General features: G+C 54.9%; 8 protein-coding genes across 8 annotated transcripts; 3 read left to right on the forward strand and 5 right to left on the reverse strand.

Annotated features, from left to right (window-relative positions):
- Positions 1-97: 97 nt before the first annotated feature.
- On the reverse strand, positions 98-827 carry VMA7 (H(+)-transporting V1 sector ATPase subunit F; the record flags this gene model as incomplete). The annotated part of the gene is made up of 6 exons (XM_076675883.1): positions 98-103; positions 168-214; positions 288-375; positions 441-523; positions 609-690; positions 771-827. 6 exons carry the CDS (start codon positions 825-827, stop codon positions 98-100), a joined length of 363 nt encoding a protein of 120 aa, XP_076537022.1.
- Positions 828-960: 133 nt separating this feature from the next.
- On the forward strand, positions 961-1807 carry JCM15063_005663 (type II toxin-antitoxin system RatA family toxin; the record flags this gene model as incomplete). The annotated part of the gene is made up of 3 exons (XM_076675884.1): positions 961-1145; positions 1215-1494; positions 1571-1807. 3 exons carry the CDS (start codon positions 961-963, stop codon positions 1805-1807), a joined length of 702 nt encoding a protein of 233 aa, XP_076537023.1.
- Positions 1808-2084: 277 nt separating this feature from the next.
- On the reverse strand, positions 2085-3278 carry JCM15063_005664 (uncharacterized protein; the record flags this gene model as incomplete). Its single annotated transcript, XM_076675885.1, has 1 exon — positions 2085-3278. The coding sequence occupies one exon, from the start codon at positions 3276-3278 to the stop codon at positions 2085-2087; it is 1194 nt and encodes a 397-aa protein (XP_076537024.1).
- A 1160-nt stretch (positions 3279-4438) lies between these two features.
- Positions 4439-5527, reverse strand: SWS2 (mitochondrial 37S ribosomal protein uS13m SWS2; the record flags this gene model as incomplete). The annotated part of the gene is made up of 6 exons (XM_076675886.1): positions 4439-4538; positions 4601-5073; positions 5150-5196; positions 5268-5328; positions 5397-5433; positions 5517-5527. The coding sequence occupies 6 exons, from the start codon at positions 5525-5527 to the stop codon at positions 4439-4441; spliced, it is 729 nt and encodes a 242-aa protein (XP_076537025.1).
- A 50-nt stretch (positions 5528-5577) lies between these two features.
- Positions 5578-6822, forward strand: LCP5 (small subunit rRNA maturation protein LCP5; the record flags this gene model as incomplete). Its single annotated transcript, XM_076675887.1, has 3 exons — positions 5578-5992; positions 6064-6225; positions 6308-6822. 3 exons carry the CDS (start codon positions 5578-5580, stop codon positions 6820-6822), a joined length of 1092 nt encoding a protein of 363 aa, XP_076537026.1.
- Positions 6823-6977: 155 nt separating this feature from the next.
- PTC5 (type 2C protein phosphatase PTC5) lies at positions 6978-9326 on the reverse strand (the record flags this gene model as incomplete). The annotated part of the gene is made up of 6 exons (XM_076675888.1): positions 6978-7097; positions 7171-7474; positions 7555-7703; positions 7767-8554; positions 8630-8865; positions 9007-9326. The coding sequence occupies 6 exons, from the start codon at positions 9324-9326 to the stop codon at positions 6978-6980; spliced, it is 1917 nt and encodes a 638-aa protein (XP_076537027.1).
- Positions 9327-9855: 529 nt separating this feature from the next.
- JCM15063_005668 (zinc finger MYND domain-containing protein) lies at positions 9856-10697 on the reverse strand (the record flags this gene model as incomplete). Its single annotated transcript, XM_076675889.1, has 4 exons — positions 9856-10014; positions 10087-10098; positions 10187-10352; positions 10414-10697. The coding sequence occupies 4 exons, from the start codon at positions 10695-10697 to the stop codon at positions 9856-9858; spliced, it is 621 nt and encodes a 206-aa protein (XP_076537028.1).
- Positions 10698-10801: 104 nt separating this feature from the next.
- On the forward strand, positions 10802-13703 carry SWA2 (auxilin-like protein SWA2; the record flags this gene model as incomplete). Its single annotated transcript, XM_076675890.1, has 3 exons — positions 10802-11109; positions 11207-13529; positions 13611-13703. 3 exons carry the CDS (start codon positions 10802-10804, stop codon positions 13701-13703), a joined length of 2724 nt encoding a protein of 907 aa, XP_076537029.1.
- Positions 13704-13747: the final 44 nt, after the last annotated feature.

The raw sequence follows: 13747 nt of genomic DNA on the forward strand, positions 1-13747 counted from the left end.
GGTACAGACGAGGGTGGAACAGGAACAGCAGGAAAAATGGTATAAATTGGTGCAAATTATAGAAAGTTCGGGGCTGCGAGACAAAACAAAAAAGGTTTCACTCCTGCAAGTGATTGCGTCAACAGCCTGAACGGATGCGGATGCGGAACGAGAGATAGAATACGTACTCCAAACAGTTTCTTGACCCGCTTGAGCACAGAGTCTTTGCTCGGATCTGGACCCGACTCGGTATCATTGACAGTCAGTAAGACTGATCTCAAGGGGCTCATGAGAGCGCAAAGACTGACCGTATGGGTGGTCTTTCGAAGGAATCTCGAGGAGTGCCGGGAACGCTTGCTCGTACTTTTCGACAATGGGTCGAATCTGATCCGCGACCTGTTCATAGTGGACGAAGCAGATGAGTACGTCGATCGGTAGCCTGATGGGTATCAGACACGCACGTGTTGGTTGATCAACAGGATTGCAATGTCACTCCGTTCGGTGTACTCGGCGAATGCGGCTTCGATGGTCGATGTTGGAGTCTCTGAGCAGTACGAGGCACTCGACGTAGAAGTTAACCTGGACAACGAACCATGGCGCGGACGATGACGATCAACGTGGGGGCTTACTCGAATCCACCACGGTAAAGTTCTTCTTGCCCCGTCCGTCGATGTGACCAGTACCCGCGAGCAGTAGTCCCGTGATCGTATCCTGCGTGTCGAGGAAGGGGCAGACGATCAGCGGTTCGGAACTCGATGAGGGGCAACTCGGGTTCTGCAGGTGGAACCGACCTCGTCCCCGATCGTCGCAATCAGGGTCCTGTCCCTGTACTGCGATGTGCTCGCCATCTTGAAACCGAGACTCGAGTCGTGACGTGCAGAGGAAAGTGCTTCGTCGAGGTTCGTTCATTCTTTCATTTCCTTACACGCCAGAGTCCTTTCCCTCTCTAGACTGGGACCTTGATATCCAGACAGTAGTACCATGGCCTGTATCAGAACGGCTGCAGTCCCTGCCCAACTGCGACGGACCGCACCTTCGAGATCGTTCTTCAACTTGCCTTCCCCGTTCGGCTCTTCATCATCGACGAGTTCGAATGCACCTGTCAAGAAAGGGACTCTAGTCAGACGTGGACCTCACTGGGTCTACAACGAGGGCAAAATCATGCCGTAGGGTTCTTTGTTCCTTTCTCTATCTGTCCCTCTACACACCCACAAACTGACCTCGACTCATTCTAGGTATACTCCGCAAGAACTGTACACCGTGATAGCCGACGTCGACTCGTATCATGAATTCCTCCCATTCACCTCGTCCTCTCGAGTCCTATCCGCAACCTGCTTGTCTCGTTCCGACCCGCAGCCGACACGGTCAATCCTCGCTCAGAAAGGGTGGTTACAGGCAGGCGAAGCGCAGACGGGAGATAAATGGAGCATGGATGCCGAATTGCGGATTGGTGCCATGGGGTTCGATGAAGGGTATGTCAGTCGAGTCGAAATGGATATTCCTCACTCGGTCAAGGTGAGTTCCCGGTTTTTCTCTTCTTGTGCAATTTCCGCAAACTCATTGAAATTGACTCTCGGTTCTCGTTTTCCAGGCAACAGCGAAAGACGCATCCATGTTTCGTCACCTCGTCAACATTTGGTCATTCACTCCAGTTACGACTTCTTCACTTCCAACACGACAACCTCAGACTCAGGTTGATCTCTCGCTCGAGTATGCGTTCGCTTCCCCGTTACATGCTGCTGCGATTTCGGCGGTATGGGACAAGGTCAGTGCGTTGATGGTACAAAAGTTTGAGGATCGAGTAGTACACGTTCATGGCAAACGATGATAGAAAGCTCCAATCGAACTCGCGGTATCTCGAGAGTGGCGCGTATTCGAGCAAGGGGTATACAAAGACCCCTACCTCGAAAAAGCTGTTCGAGATCGTTCTCTAGTACGATGCTGTGCAAAAGGCAACCAGGAACATGTCGTACAAGATGGGATAGTGCTTTGAAATGATTCATGGTTGCAATAAGGAATTCGAGGCAAGAGACGACCAGCGCAGCTTGAAAAGCAAGCACACAATGACAAAAGGGAAAACTCTGTCAAGACATTGATCGTCGATTCTAGGATGTTTCTGCGCCTATAAGGACCTGGACGACCCGTTTCAGTCGGGCAACTTCTTGTTCGAGCGCTTCCAATTTGTCCCGTTCGAACGCATCTTGTTGTCGACACCGTGCGCAATACGACGAGAGCGAGTTCAACTCGACCAAGTCGTACATAGGTTCGCTACCAAGGGGCGGCGTTCTCGGTCGATTGAGGAACTGTTCGGACGGTTTGTTTGGTAATGGAGGCGAGATTGTCAAAGCGCGCAGGTTCGATCGTTCTGGTTTCTTCTTCTTTTTCGACAAGGCCCGCTTGATCGATTGAAATGCGTTCGAAGACCGACAATGGTCATTTCGATTGCTTGAGCTCGCCAGTTCGACGGGGAGCGAGGCGTTACGTCTTCTTTCAACGGTTGGCTGTGTATGATCTGCGATGGAATGGGTCGCCCTCCGTAGTCGGTTGGAAGCACGAGTCGACGAGACGGACGCCGAGGTGACAAGCGGAGGAGGAAAAGCGTGAATGTCCGATCTCGAGGAGGAGAAGGAACAGCGAGTGTCGAGGCTTGGTCGGCGTGGAGACTGCCATTGTCCCGAACGCGAGGTAGCCTCGTCGGGCAAGACAGATATTTCCCCTGATGGAACCTTCCAAGAATTATGTGTTGTTGTTTCGGATTCGTCTTGCCCCTCGTGTTCGCTCGGCGCATGGCCAAATGTTTCCGGGACGGTTTCGAACCAAGGGAATCCTCCGTCTTTCTCGAACCTCTCGAGGATCAACGCGCTCAAATTCGTTCCCGTTATTGAGCTCGACTCGAAATCCGGTATCGGGAGAGGTGCAAGAGTTTCGAACAGAGCGAGGTTGCCAAACGGTGATAACGGCGTGACAGGTTCTTCCAGAGTGATTAAGCTCGATTGAACATCTGACGCGACAGAATATTCGAGAGACTGGGCATCATCTTCGTCATCGTCATCGTCAAAGCTTGATGTCAACCTTCTCGTAGCAAACAGCGATCCGATCCGATCCCAGCCTTCCTCGTGAGTGATCGTCTGAGCGGATGTTGCCTCGTGATCCGTGAGCCCGGATTCGAACTTGCTGCCTCGCTGGGCAGAGGCTATGGAAGGGATCGTCGTCTCTGTGCTGAAAGCTGAAAGTGGATGCGGTCGTGGCGAGATCCGAACTGGCACTCGAGGAAACGGATACGAAGGTGAATGAGGCATTGTTTGGTCGACGACGTGAATGACGAAAGACGAGGGGGAAGAGTCGCTTGCGACAGAAGGGCTGGGGAGTTCGGGAGAAGGCAGCACCAGGCCGCTGGGTCGAGCTTGAATGAGCGGTTTCGCGTGAGTTTCACTTGCCACTGTGGTACGGTAGAAAACTGCTGAGCAAGGAATGCTCGGGGAGTCTCTTGGATCTCGGACGTACAAGATAGCTCAGCGGGGCCAAATTCGCTCGCGATCAACATCCTGTGCTGGTCGCAGCTCGTCTCGCAGTCTTGCATCGTTCGTCGGAAGTCGTGTCAAGCGCAGTTTGAGCTTGTTCGATCTTCGGGGATACAAGTTGTTGAACCAGATTGCCAGTGGAGCACGAAAAAGAAGCAAAAGTGAAGGCCGAGCCGAAATCGAGGCGAGTCGGGCGTTGAATGGCAGATGAGGGGTAGAGGCGCGAGCGGGAACTTTTGAATGATGTCAACCGGCGTCTGCTCAAGGGTTCATCATGCGGAAAACGCTGCGAGTAGTTGCAGACGGACGCGTAGGGACCGCCGAGGCGAAGGTCCGATCGAAGAAGCATTTTGGCCGTGATCTTGGACATTTCTGTGACTCTCGCAGTCTGACGACGGAAACGAAACGTCAGCGTGGATATCGACCAAAGCCATTGCGAGTCGCGACGTGTGACCTTGACATTTCATTGCCGCCTTTCGAAACTTACTCGACCTTCCTTTGTGCACCTGCACCGCATCTGGCGCGATTTCGGCTCGGAGTGTGCCGAGCCTGCCGTGTTCTCGGTTCGCTTGCTCGAGGTCTGTGCCTCACGTAACCGAAGCGCTCGGACCGAAGAGAGATCCTTCTAGAGCACCGAGCGCGCGCGCCGAGCTCTGCGCAGCCGTTTCGAGATGAGATCGGGTAATGGAGCTCAGTCGGACCCAAACCTTCTGTCTGTCATCGAAGATGGATCATGCATTGACGTTTCTCTCCGCATGTCGTTCGGAAGCCGTCATTCCCAAGCGATACAGACGAGAGACGGACAGCGGGAAACGCAGTTTGGGCCGCGCTCACCGGGGAACGCATACTCGATCGAGATGATGTTCAGAGTCAAAGTGACTGACTTGGTATTGCGTAATATGCTGGGGAGTACAAACGAAAGAATTGGAAGAAAAAGTCTATGCGCGGAACACGCTCGACAGAGAGGGTCGGCCAAGTGCTGAATGCAACGACCGCAGATTGTCCAGCACCGATGATCGTCCAAGAGAGGCGCTGTTGCTGAATAAGATCACACGGGGTCAGGTAGACAGCAACGAATGGGAATCCATGCATAGACGTACCCGTGGGGTGAGCCGTTTGTGCTCGTTGCGAATCCTCGTCTCTCGATTCGGTTCAGCTTCTTGGCCGTCTTGGCGTTCGTCTTGTTCCTCTGTCCCCGCACGGGCAGGCCCATGGCATGTTGACGGCCTTTCAAGGTTCCGACCGTTCGGTGATGAGCGATATCGGCTCGCCTCGCGCGACGCAGATCTTCCTCGATCAGGAGCGCCGGGATCGGGTCCTCGACCGTCGGAGGAGGATCTCTCGGGGTCAGTTGCGAAGTGGACGGAGTCGAAGGGGTCGAAGAAGAGGGGGAGAAGGGAAGGAGGGGAGTCGAGGGTCGAGGAGCGGCTGCCGGTGCCGAGAGCAAAGCCGAGAGAGCGTTCATCTGCGGCTCGGTCAAGTCGGATACCCTCATCTGGTCGTGAAATTGAAGGCGAGCCATGATGCGCGACGAAGTGCGATGGTTGATTCCATGGAAGGCGAGCAAGGCGATCTGGCAGCATTTCCCACTCGGGTCAGTAAGGCCGACTAGCAGCTTGCTCGAGCGAGTACAAGTCGAAAGGGCTGACCTTGACCAGCTTGCGATCCGGGAGAGTTGCTCCAAGCAAGTTGACCACTGTGGAGCAGACGCATGTCAGCCGTGCACTCAGTCGGTAGAAGCAGCATCGAAACAAGGGCTTGACTTACTCCTGAGGTCCCTATGAATCTGGCGGCGAGTGTAACGGGGAAGCGAGATGTAGAGTTGACGCTGATCGCGATTAACGCGACTCGAGTCAGTGCAAGCTCGCAATCGCGTCGCAAGACCGCTCGACGTACCGCTGATACTCTGCTGGTCCGACAGGCAGTCCACTTGCTGTAATCGAGCAGTTGTCGCGTTCGAGACAGTTCGGTTTTCGACTTTGGGTTTTTCTTGGAACTTGACTTTCATCCACTCACCCTTCTCGCATCCAGCGCGCCGCACCAGACGATCCAGCTAGAGAGTACCACACGCGCAGCAATGAGCACCATCGATACCGGCGACATCTCGCAGGCGGACCTCGACCAAGTGAGGTCGCTCCTGTCCGACGTTCGTCAGGGCGCGCAATCCGTCCGAGACGCCGCACAGGGATGGAAGGACCGCATGACCAACACGGCAGAGCTCAAGTACCCCTCGGGAATCTCGCTCCTCTCGCTCAAGAACCACCTCCTCCTGTCGTACCTGCACCACCTCGTCGCACTCTTTGCCCTCAAACTCTCGTCCACCTCGCTCACTTCGACTGAAGGAGGTCAAGTCGTCGCCTCGCTCGTCAAGCTCAGAGTTGTCCTCGAAAAAGTCGCGCCCCTTGAACAGAAACTCAAGTACCAGGTCGAGAAACTCGTTCGCAAAGCAGACCAAGCGGCTGAAGGCGCTGACGAGCAAGATGTCCTAAACGGTAAAAGATCTCTCTCAAACATGCTTGCCCAGAAAGTCAGACCTCACCTTTCCATTCTCTCGAACCCGCAGATCCTCTCGCGTTTCGACCGAACCCTTCGAACCTCGTACTCGACCGTACTGCTTCGGAAGACGAGGATGACGCAGAAGCAGCAGACGCAGATGGAGACCGCTCGGGAGTGTACCGTCCTCCCCGACTCGCAGCGATGCCGTACATCGAAGCTCCTCTCAAAGGTGCGTCTCACAATTATTTTGTCCTCGTACTCGCGATTGCTGAGCTCACTCTTCAATCTTTTGAATGATGCTTCGTTTGTAGGCAAGAAATCCAAGAAGCGCGACACGCCTTCTCACCTCGTACACGACATGTCGGCCGGTTTGTCCTCGTCGACTCCGTACGGCGAATCGACGACGGGACTCTCGGTCTCGCACGACCCTTCGATGCAGTCCGGTACCGCTCGACACCTCAAGCGAGTCGAGGAGTACGAGATCGACCACTTTACTCGAATGCGCATGTCGAAGAAGGACGCGAAACGTCGTCGTGCCGAGGAAGAAGAAGTCGCGTTTGGTGGACTCGGTGCCGGCAAAGGAGGCAAACGACGTCTCGGTGGATTCGGAGCTGAATTCGACGACTTGCTTGGAGGAGATCGAGGCGGAGATCGCAAACGGTCGCAGGCGTACGACCAGATGCGAGGGATGAAGAAACAAAAGACGGAACGGAAAGAGAAGGACTATGACGGAGTCGGTTCGAGCGGTCTGTCAGGGGGTGGAGGAAGTGGAGGCAAACGTCCCAAGAACAAGTTTGACAAGGCTGTATCGCGTTCGAGGGGTTGAACCCAGCTCGAGCTTTTGCAATTTGCCAGATGTCGAAAAACCTCAGTATCAAGCGAATACGTGAGAGCTTTCACATCACACATCACGAATCTCTGAACGGACGTCGAGAACTTGCGCCATACGGCGCCGAGAGACGACAAATCGAATGCTTTGGATTACAGCTTCGATTTGAGCGGCAGCGAATCGAAAGAGCCTTCTTCTCTCCTGTAGACACCTCCGCTACCTCCTTCCCCATCTCTCGCCGGATCACCGAGCAGGATTACAGTACAAGTGATCTAGTATCGGAACCAAAACCTCACTGTCAGCTGAAGCAGAGACGGAAAGATCGGCTGATTTTTGGTGACTCACATCGTCACGGTATCTCCGCGAAAGAGGGGCAGGGATGCTCAACAAGACGCTCACTTGTTCCCTCTTGGCACCTCCCAACGCGTTTCGCGTCAAGTGAGTCGCCAAATTGCCATCGCAGAACTCGTACACGTCCCCTTCACCTCGGGTCGGTTCCTGTCTCGGAACATGCGCGAACGACTTGTCGGACAACAATGTGCTCGGATCGATCGAGTGTGACAGCACTGTCGAGCGTGACTGAGGTCCTCGGACGCCTGAAAGGTGAGCCCCCACGAGTGACACGATTTCTTGGTTGTCAAGTCGGTCACTGTCGAGGGAGGAAATAGAGAAAAGAAAAAATCATTCAACAAGAGATTCGCATGCGAGAGGCAGGAGGGTGTGACTCACTAGAGACCATCCGTTGCGAGCACGACGAATCGAGTGGCAAAGGGTTGTTCGACCCCCGATGTGACGGGCAGGAAAGAGCCGATAGATTTGCGTGTGCGGGATGGATCGGCAGAGAGATCGACCGTGACAACCTCTGGAGTTGCGGTGACCTGTTTCGAGAGAGGACTGAATCAGCGACAAAAACACACGGCTCAAACAGATAGGGAACCCACATAAGGCGGCGTTTTGTAGTTTCTCGGAGGCCCTCGAACCGATCCGGGATGAAAGGCCGACGCGAGCGCCTGTTGCTGACCTGGAGGCCATTTGTACCTCGCGTCGCCGAACGCTCGGGTCGGTTCAAGCCCACCGAGCACCCTCCCTCGGGCAATGACCGTGTTTTTCTCGTCTTCAGGATGTTCCGATTGAATCCTCGCGACCTCTTTCGGACTCTTGCCCGTCTGGTCTTCGCTGAGCGCCTCGACCTTCCACCTGCCTCCTTTACCTTCGTCGTCCGGTACCCACACGCCCATGACTGCTCGACTGTCACCCGTACACGCGACGTGCAACTTGTTCCTACCCGCATCGAGGAACGCCAACAAGGCACAACTGCCGCTGAGGGCGGGCAGAAGCGTATTGAGCGCCTCACTGTGCTCGACTCCGAACCCGCCGGCCTGTTTCGAATTGCTCAGTTGCTGCAGCTTGCCCTCCTTCTGCGCCTTGTCCAGCAGGCGCACGGGAGCGTTGACAATCTCGTGATCCATCTTGTCGAACGCGTTCTTGATCGCTTGATGCAAGATCGGGTCGTGAGTGTCGAGTTCGGGTTTAGGCGAGGTCGATGCGGAAGTGCTACCACCTCCAAACAAAGACCAGATTGATGGTTTCGACGAAGTCGCAGGTTGAGCGTTGGGCAGGAGATCGGTGTAGGGTGCAGTCGAGCGGAAGACGGCATCGAGCTCTCGAGCGACATACGAGACGAGCGACGAAGACAGGAGCCTCGAAGTTTGCCATCCACTGTGACCATCTGCGATCGTTCACATAGCCAAATCTGATTGAGCTCGATTCCTCGATTTGTATCTGATAGCATGAGAGAACTGACCAAATACTCCCCAAAAGACGAGATCTCCTTTGACTTTGTTTTTGGCATCGCGTTCGAGGATCACGCAGCAGCTGTCGTCCTCGATCGGACTGTTTGAAGCGAGATAGTTTGTGTCGTAGCGCAAGACGGGGTTCCCTCGTCGCGATACAGCGAACGAGGCTTGGTTCTCGGTCAAGCGTTGATTCGTTTCAAGCGGGGACAACAACGCGAGAGTCTTTGTCCCCGTTGCTCCAGTTCTGTATACAGTCGAGAAGAGTATCGTCAGTGAACTAGATAGGGAAGACTTGAGCGAAAGATGGGCAGAATTCCGTCATGACGCGCGAATCGAGGACCCTCATGCTCGAGTGCCGAGGTTTGGCAGAAGGTAGGTAGCTCACTGTTCGAGTACTGGGATTGTGAATGCGCTGCGCTCCCCCTCGGGAGCGGTGTCGTTCCCGTCATGCTTCTTCTCGTTCATTTTGTAGAGCAAGTATCCCGTCAAACTCGCACCTCCGACGCCGATCAACGCAATGTCGACAATCGACCTGCGAGAAGTGGTAGATGACGGAGTTGTTGACGATGCCGATGCCGTCGAGGATGTAGTCGATCCCGATGGAGCTCCCGAACTCGACGTTGCGAACGAACGCGCGAACGATCCACTGGTCGGTCCACTTGATCCGAGTCGTGCGAGAGGCAACCGAATCCGAGGGCGAGGCATAACTCGCTCTGAGGGATCGTGCTGAGGAAGAAGGAGCAGGTGGAGAACTTGATCTCCCGTCAGATTCGAATCGGCGTGCGCTGCGATGATGCGCTCGTCGTAAGTTTAATTTGCGTCCACTCGGATATCTCTCTCATCTTTCACGGGACTGTCTGGTGTGATATCGATACAAGTAGATATGCCATGCGCTGCAATGGACAAACAAGGAAAAAAGCTACACTGAAACCTGCACTGACAGTATGCAATTCCCCCTTCCCTTTCGCTCAATTTCACAGGTCGCCCCTGCTAATCCCCAGAAACCTGGATTCTCTCCCGGGCTCGACCATCTTTAACAGCGCGACTTTCCAATCTCGAACCCGAGCAGGAGCAGCGAATCTTAGCAGCTGATGGGACCAGGGTCAATGTCGGCAAATGATCTTGAGGCGAGTCGAGCTTCGTCGAGCTTCGTCGAGCTTGCGGATCATCTCGAAGGTGAGATAGCGTCAACACCTCGGCGACTTGCAGTGTCCTCGATACTGCCGTGTTGAGCTCATTCGACCTCGACAATCTTGGTTCGCGTAGCCATCGCTCCTCGATCTTCGAGCTCGAGCTCCTGGCGTTGTCGTCGAAGGTTCTCGACCGAGACAAAGTCGAGCTTGATCAGGTCTCTGCAGTCGGCTTTGTGCTGCGGCCAATCTGCGAGCTGGTGCTACAGGAGGTGTTCCGACGAGTCAGGCCGGTTCCGATCTCAACGATAACGCTGACCGGGGCATGAACGTACCTCGGGAGAACACTAGAGTCCTCGAGTACGTGAATGAATTGTCAGCGAAAGAATGCACGGACAATCCAGAGTTTGCACGACCGAGAGGCGGCGGGCTCACGTAGTACCTCCGTCTGCACTTGGCACACCGTTTGAATCTTTGATCGAGAGCACCGAGAGCCTCTGTCCTTTTGCAGCATTGGCACGAATGCATGGTCTCGCGGTCGTCGAGCAGGACAATGCACAGAGGCAGAGTGACGAACCCTTGCTTGATCGTTCTCCCGACCCTGTTCAAGCCATATTTCAGCTCGTGCAAGGTGGCAACATTAGAGAGTGAAGCCTACTCACGACTGAACAAAGCGCGCTCGCTCGAGTTGCTTGAGCAGGCCCGAATTGCCGCCGTAATCTTTGAGCCAGATCATCTGTTGGCCCGACGTGGTGAAGCCTGGAAATGGATCCGCATCGGCCATGATGCTGACCGTCGTCACAGCGTCGAGATCCGAGACCGACTCGTTGTTGGATGAACCGATCGTGCGCAGCTCGAACGAATCTCCAGTCTTACATAGGGCGACTGTCGATCCATCTACGCGATGCAGCAGTCGGATCCCGTTGCTCGAGACGCTTGTCGTCATCGGTCGATAGGGCGAGCGAAAAGTGAAGGCGAGATGTCGCGATGTCCGAGAATCACGTGTGCTTGACCACAGTCCGCCTCGTTCCCTAGTCCAACCAGCGTCGAATGGACGACTTGCTCGACCTCGACTTCTCCAAGCCGCACGCGGCCCCGCAGCAGCAGTACGGCCGGAGCGCGTTCGACTACCTCGCCAAGTCATCCGCGACCGCGTCGTCTGCATATCCGTCTGTTTCAGCTTCGAAGCCGCTGTCTGCAAACGGAACGTCGACAAGATCCGCTCGCGCAAACGCGAACCAAGGAACGAGTGCAGGCGGAGATGCGTTCTCGAGCCTGTTCTCCACCACGTCTTCCGCAGCGTCGTCTGCTGCACCTGCGCCCGCAAACAATGTTCCCATGGCTCAGAGATTACAACCGTCGACCTATTCCTCGAGATCCAAGCGAGTCTAGACCCCACTTGTCTCTTGCCTCTTGCACATTGAGCGCTAACATCTGTCCTCTCCTCACTATCAGTTCGCCTGCCTTGACTCCAACGACCAGGACTTCTTCACCTCAACATTTCGCAAACCTCCAACCGACTATGACCCCCTCGAGACCCAATTCGTCCCTGAGCTCCCACAATGCTCGCACTGCCCCACCTGCCGTTCCGAGTCCTAGCGTTTCTTGGGACTTTGACTTGTTGTCCAAGTCGGTTCCTCCTCCCGTCAAACCTTCAACTCGTCAAGACCCCTTTGATCTCGGGTTTGATCAACCGAGTTCCACTTTTACTCCTCGAACCGAAACCGATGCCGACGATTTCGACCTTCTCGGCGCGTTCTCCCAACCTGCATCATCGACCACTCTTCCTTCTCCTCCTCCCGTTGCTTCCGCTGCTCGACAAGATCCTGAAGTATCTGTCTCGACATCTGCTCGAAACGTGACTTCACCGCCGCCCGCGATGCTGCTCAAGCTCACGACCGAGCTCGGGTTCCCCTTACCCGAAGCGAATGCCGCACTCTTGACAACATTCGAGCAGACTGGACAGTTTGATCTCGAACGAGCGGTCGAGGTACTCACGAACACGAACGAACCCGCAAGATCCGAGACGAACGGGAGGGTCAACAACCGAGATGTCGACGAATGGGGTGACGACGAGAATGTCAGGATTGGGAGACGCAGGAGTTGGGAACACGATGATGACGATCAACGTGACTTTGAAAGAAGACACGAACGCACACGGAAACCACCGTCGGCTCAGGCTCGAGAACCTGCTCGTCCGTCTCGACCTGAATCGGATCAAACTCGAGCTAGTCAAGAACGGGATCAAGCGAAGATCTTGCAAGACCAGGCAACCGAGGTGTTGCAACAAGCACAGAAATTGGGGTTGAACATGTTCAAGAGCGCCAACACGTTCTGGGGACTCGGCAAAGAAGCTCTTGCCAAGAAGATTGAGGAACAGAGAATCGCTGCGAGAGGGAATGCCAATTTGAGAACGGGTGCGAACCACGGTGCGATGGAGAATGGCAAACCCAAATGGTGGAGAGAAGGGATGGACGAACTCGATCCGCCGTCTTCCTCCTCGAAAGAGAGTCGCTCGGCCGACAGTGGTTTCAAGGACAGCGACGACGAGGCGGAACCACCTGAATCGGTATTGCCCCAAAGACCTCATTCAGCAACCTCGTCTGCCCCGCCATGTGCACCTCCAATTCGAGCATCGACGCCGCAAGAGTACCGATCTCCGTTTCGACGAGCGAAAGCCGCCACTGCTACTCCGCCTGCCGCGACTGTCCTCGAAGCGGATCTTCTCTCCTCGAACCCGAACCCGACTCCAGCTCCAACTCGCTCCACCACAGTTCAACGACCTATGCCGACTTCCGCTCCGACTGTTCGTGCCGTTGCACAGCGTGCACGGATTCCGGTATCGCGTACTGCATTGTCCGAATCGATCGCGCACAAACAAACTGGCAACGAGCATTTCAAACTCGGACGGTTCTCGGACGCTTGCACAAGTTACACCCTCGCACTCTCGTCTCTCCCTGAAGGATGGATCGGTAGTGTCGTCTTGCTCAACAATCGAGCACAGAGCAGGATCAAGAGTGGGGGAGCAGAAAAAGACGCGGTCGCAGACTGTACTCGAGTCCTCGAGATCCTGTTGCACCCTCACCCTGAATCGACTCCAGTCGGAAGTGATTCGAACATTCTTCAGTCGCTCGAAGCCGAGACGCAAACGGGATTCGGTCCAGAGGTGACTGAATTGGTGGATGGAACTCTCGACTTGAAGGATCAGTTTGGCAAGAGTCTCGGTCGCCGCGCCAAGAGTCTCGAAGTCGTCGAGAAATGGGACCTCGCTTTGAAAGATTGGGAACGAGTGAGGCAAAGTGGGGACGAGGTCGTCGTCAAAGGTGCGGGAGGAGGCAAAGTGGTGGGAGACGGAATCGCGCGATGTCGGAAAATGCTCAATCCTGCCCCTACCCCTCATTCGACTACTAGCGATCGAGCGAGCTCGAGCGGTACGTCAACAGCTCCGATCACGAAACCGAAACCGAAGCCAACACCGAAACCGAGACCAACCGCACCAGTACAAGGATCTGGAGAAGCTGTCAAAGCACTCCGGGCGGCACAAGCACTTCAACTTGCCGAAGACGACCTCAAGCTGTCGCTCAAAGACTCAGTTGACGAACGCATCGGTGGCTGGAAAAACTCGAAGGAGACGAACCTGCGCGCATTGATCGCGAGTCTGGACAAGGTGTTGTGGCCCGAACTTGGATGGAAGCAGGTGGGTATGAACGAGTTGATCACTGAGAACCAATTGAAGGTGCGGTACGTCAGGGCGATTGCCAAAGTACACCCGGACAAGGTAAGTTTTTCTTCATTTTTCCTTCGCAGAACATTGTCGACAGCCAATTAATGTTCTGTCCCCCTGTCTCGTTGGCATCAGTTGAGTGTCGGTAACACGACTGTCGAGCAGAGGATGATCGCCGGCGCAGTGTTTGCCGCGCTCAACGAAGCCTGGAATGCTACAAAGGCATAGGCAACTTGACAAAGCCACGCGATTGTTGTCGACGGAGATCTCAT

This window comes from Sporobolomyces koalae (assembly GCF_050403365.1).
Source record: "Sporobolomyces koalae JCM15063 DNA, S_koalae_JCM15063T_v1_ctg2, whole genome shotgun sequence".
Lineage (NCBI taxonomy): Eukaryota > Fungi > Basidiomycota > Microbotryomycetes > Sporidiobolales > Sporidiobolaceae > Sporobolomyces > Sporobolomyces koalae.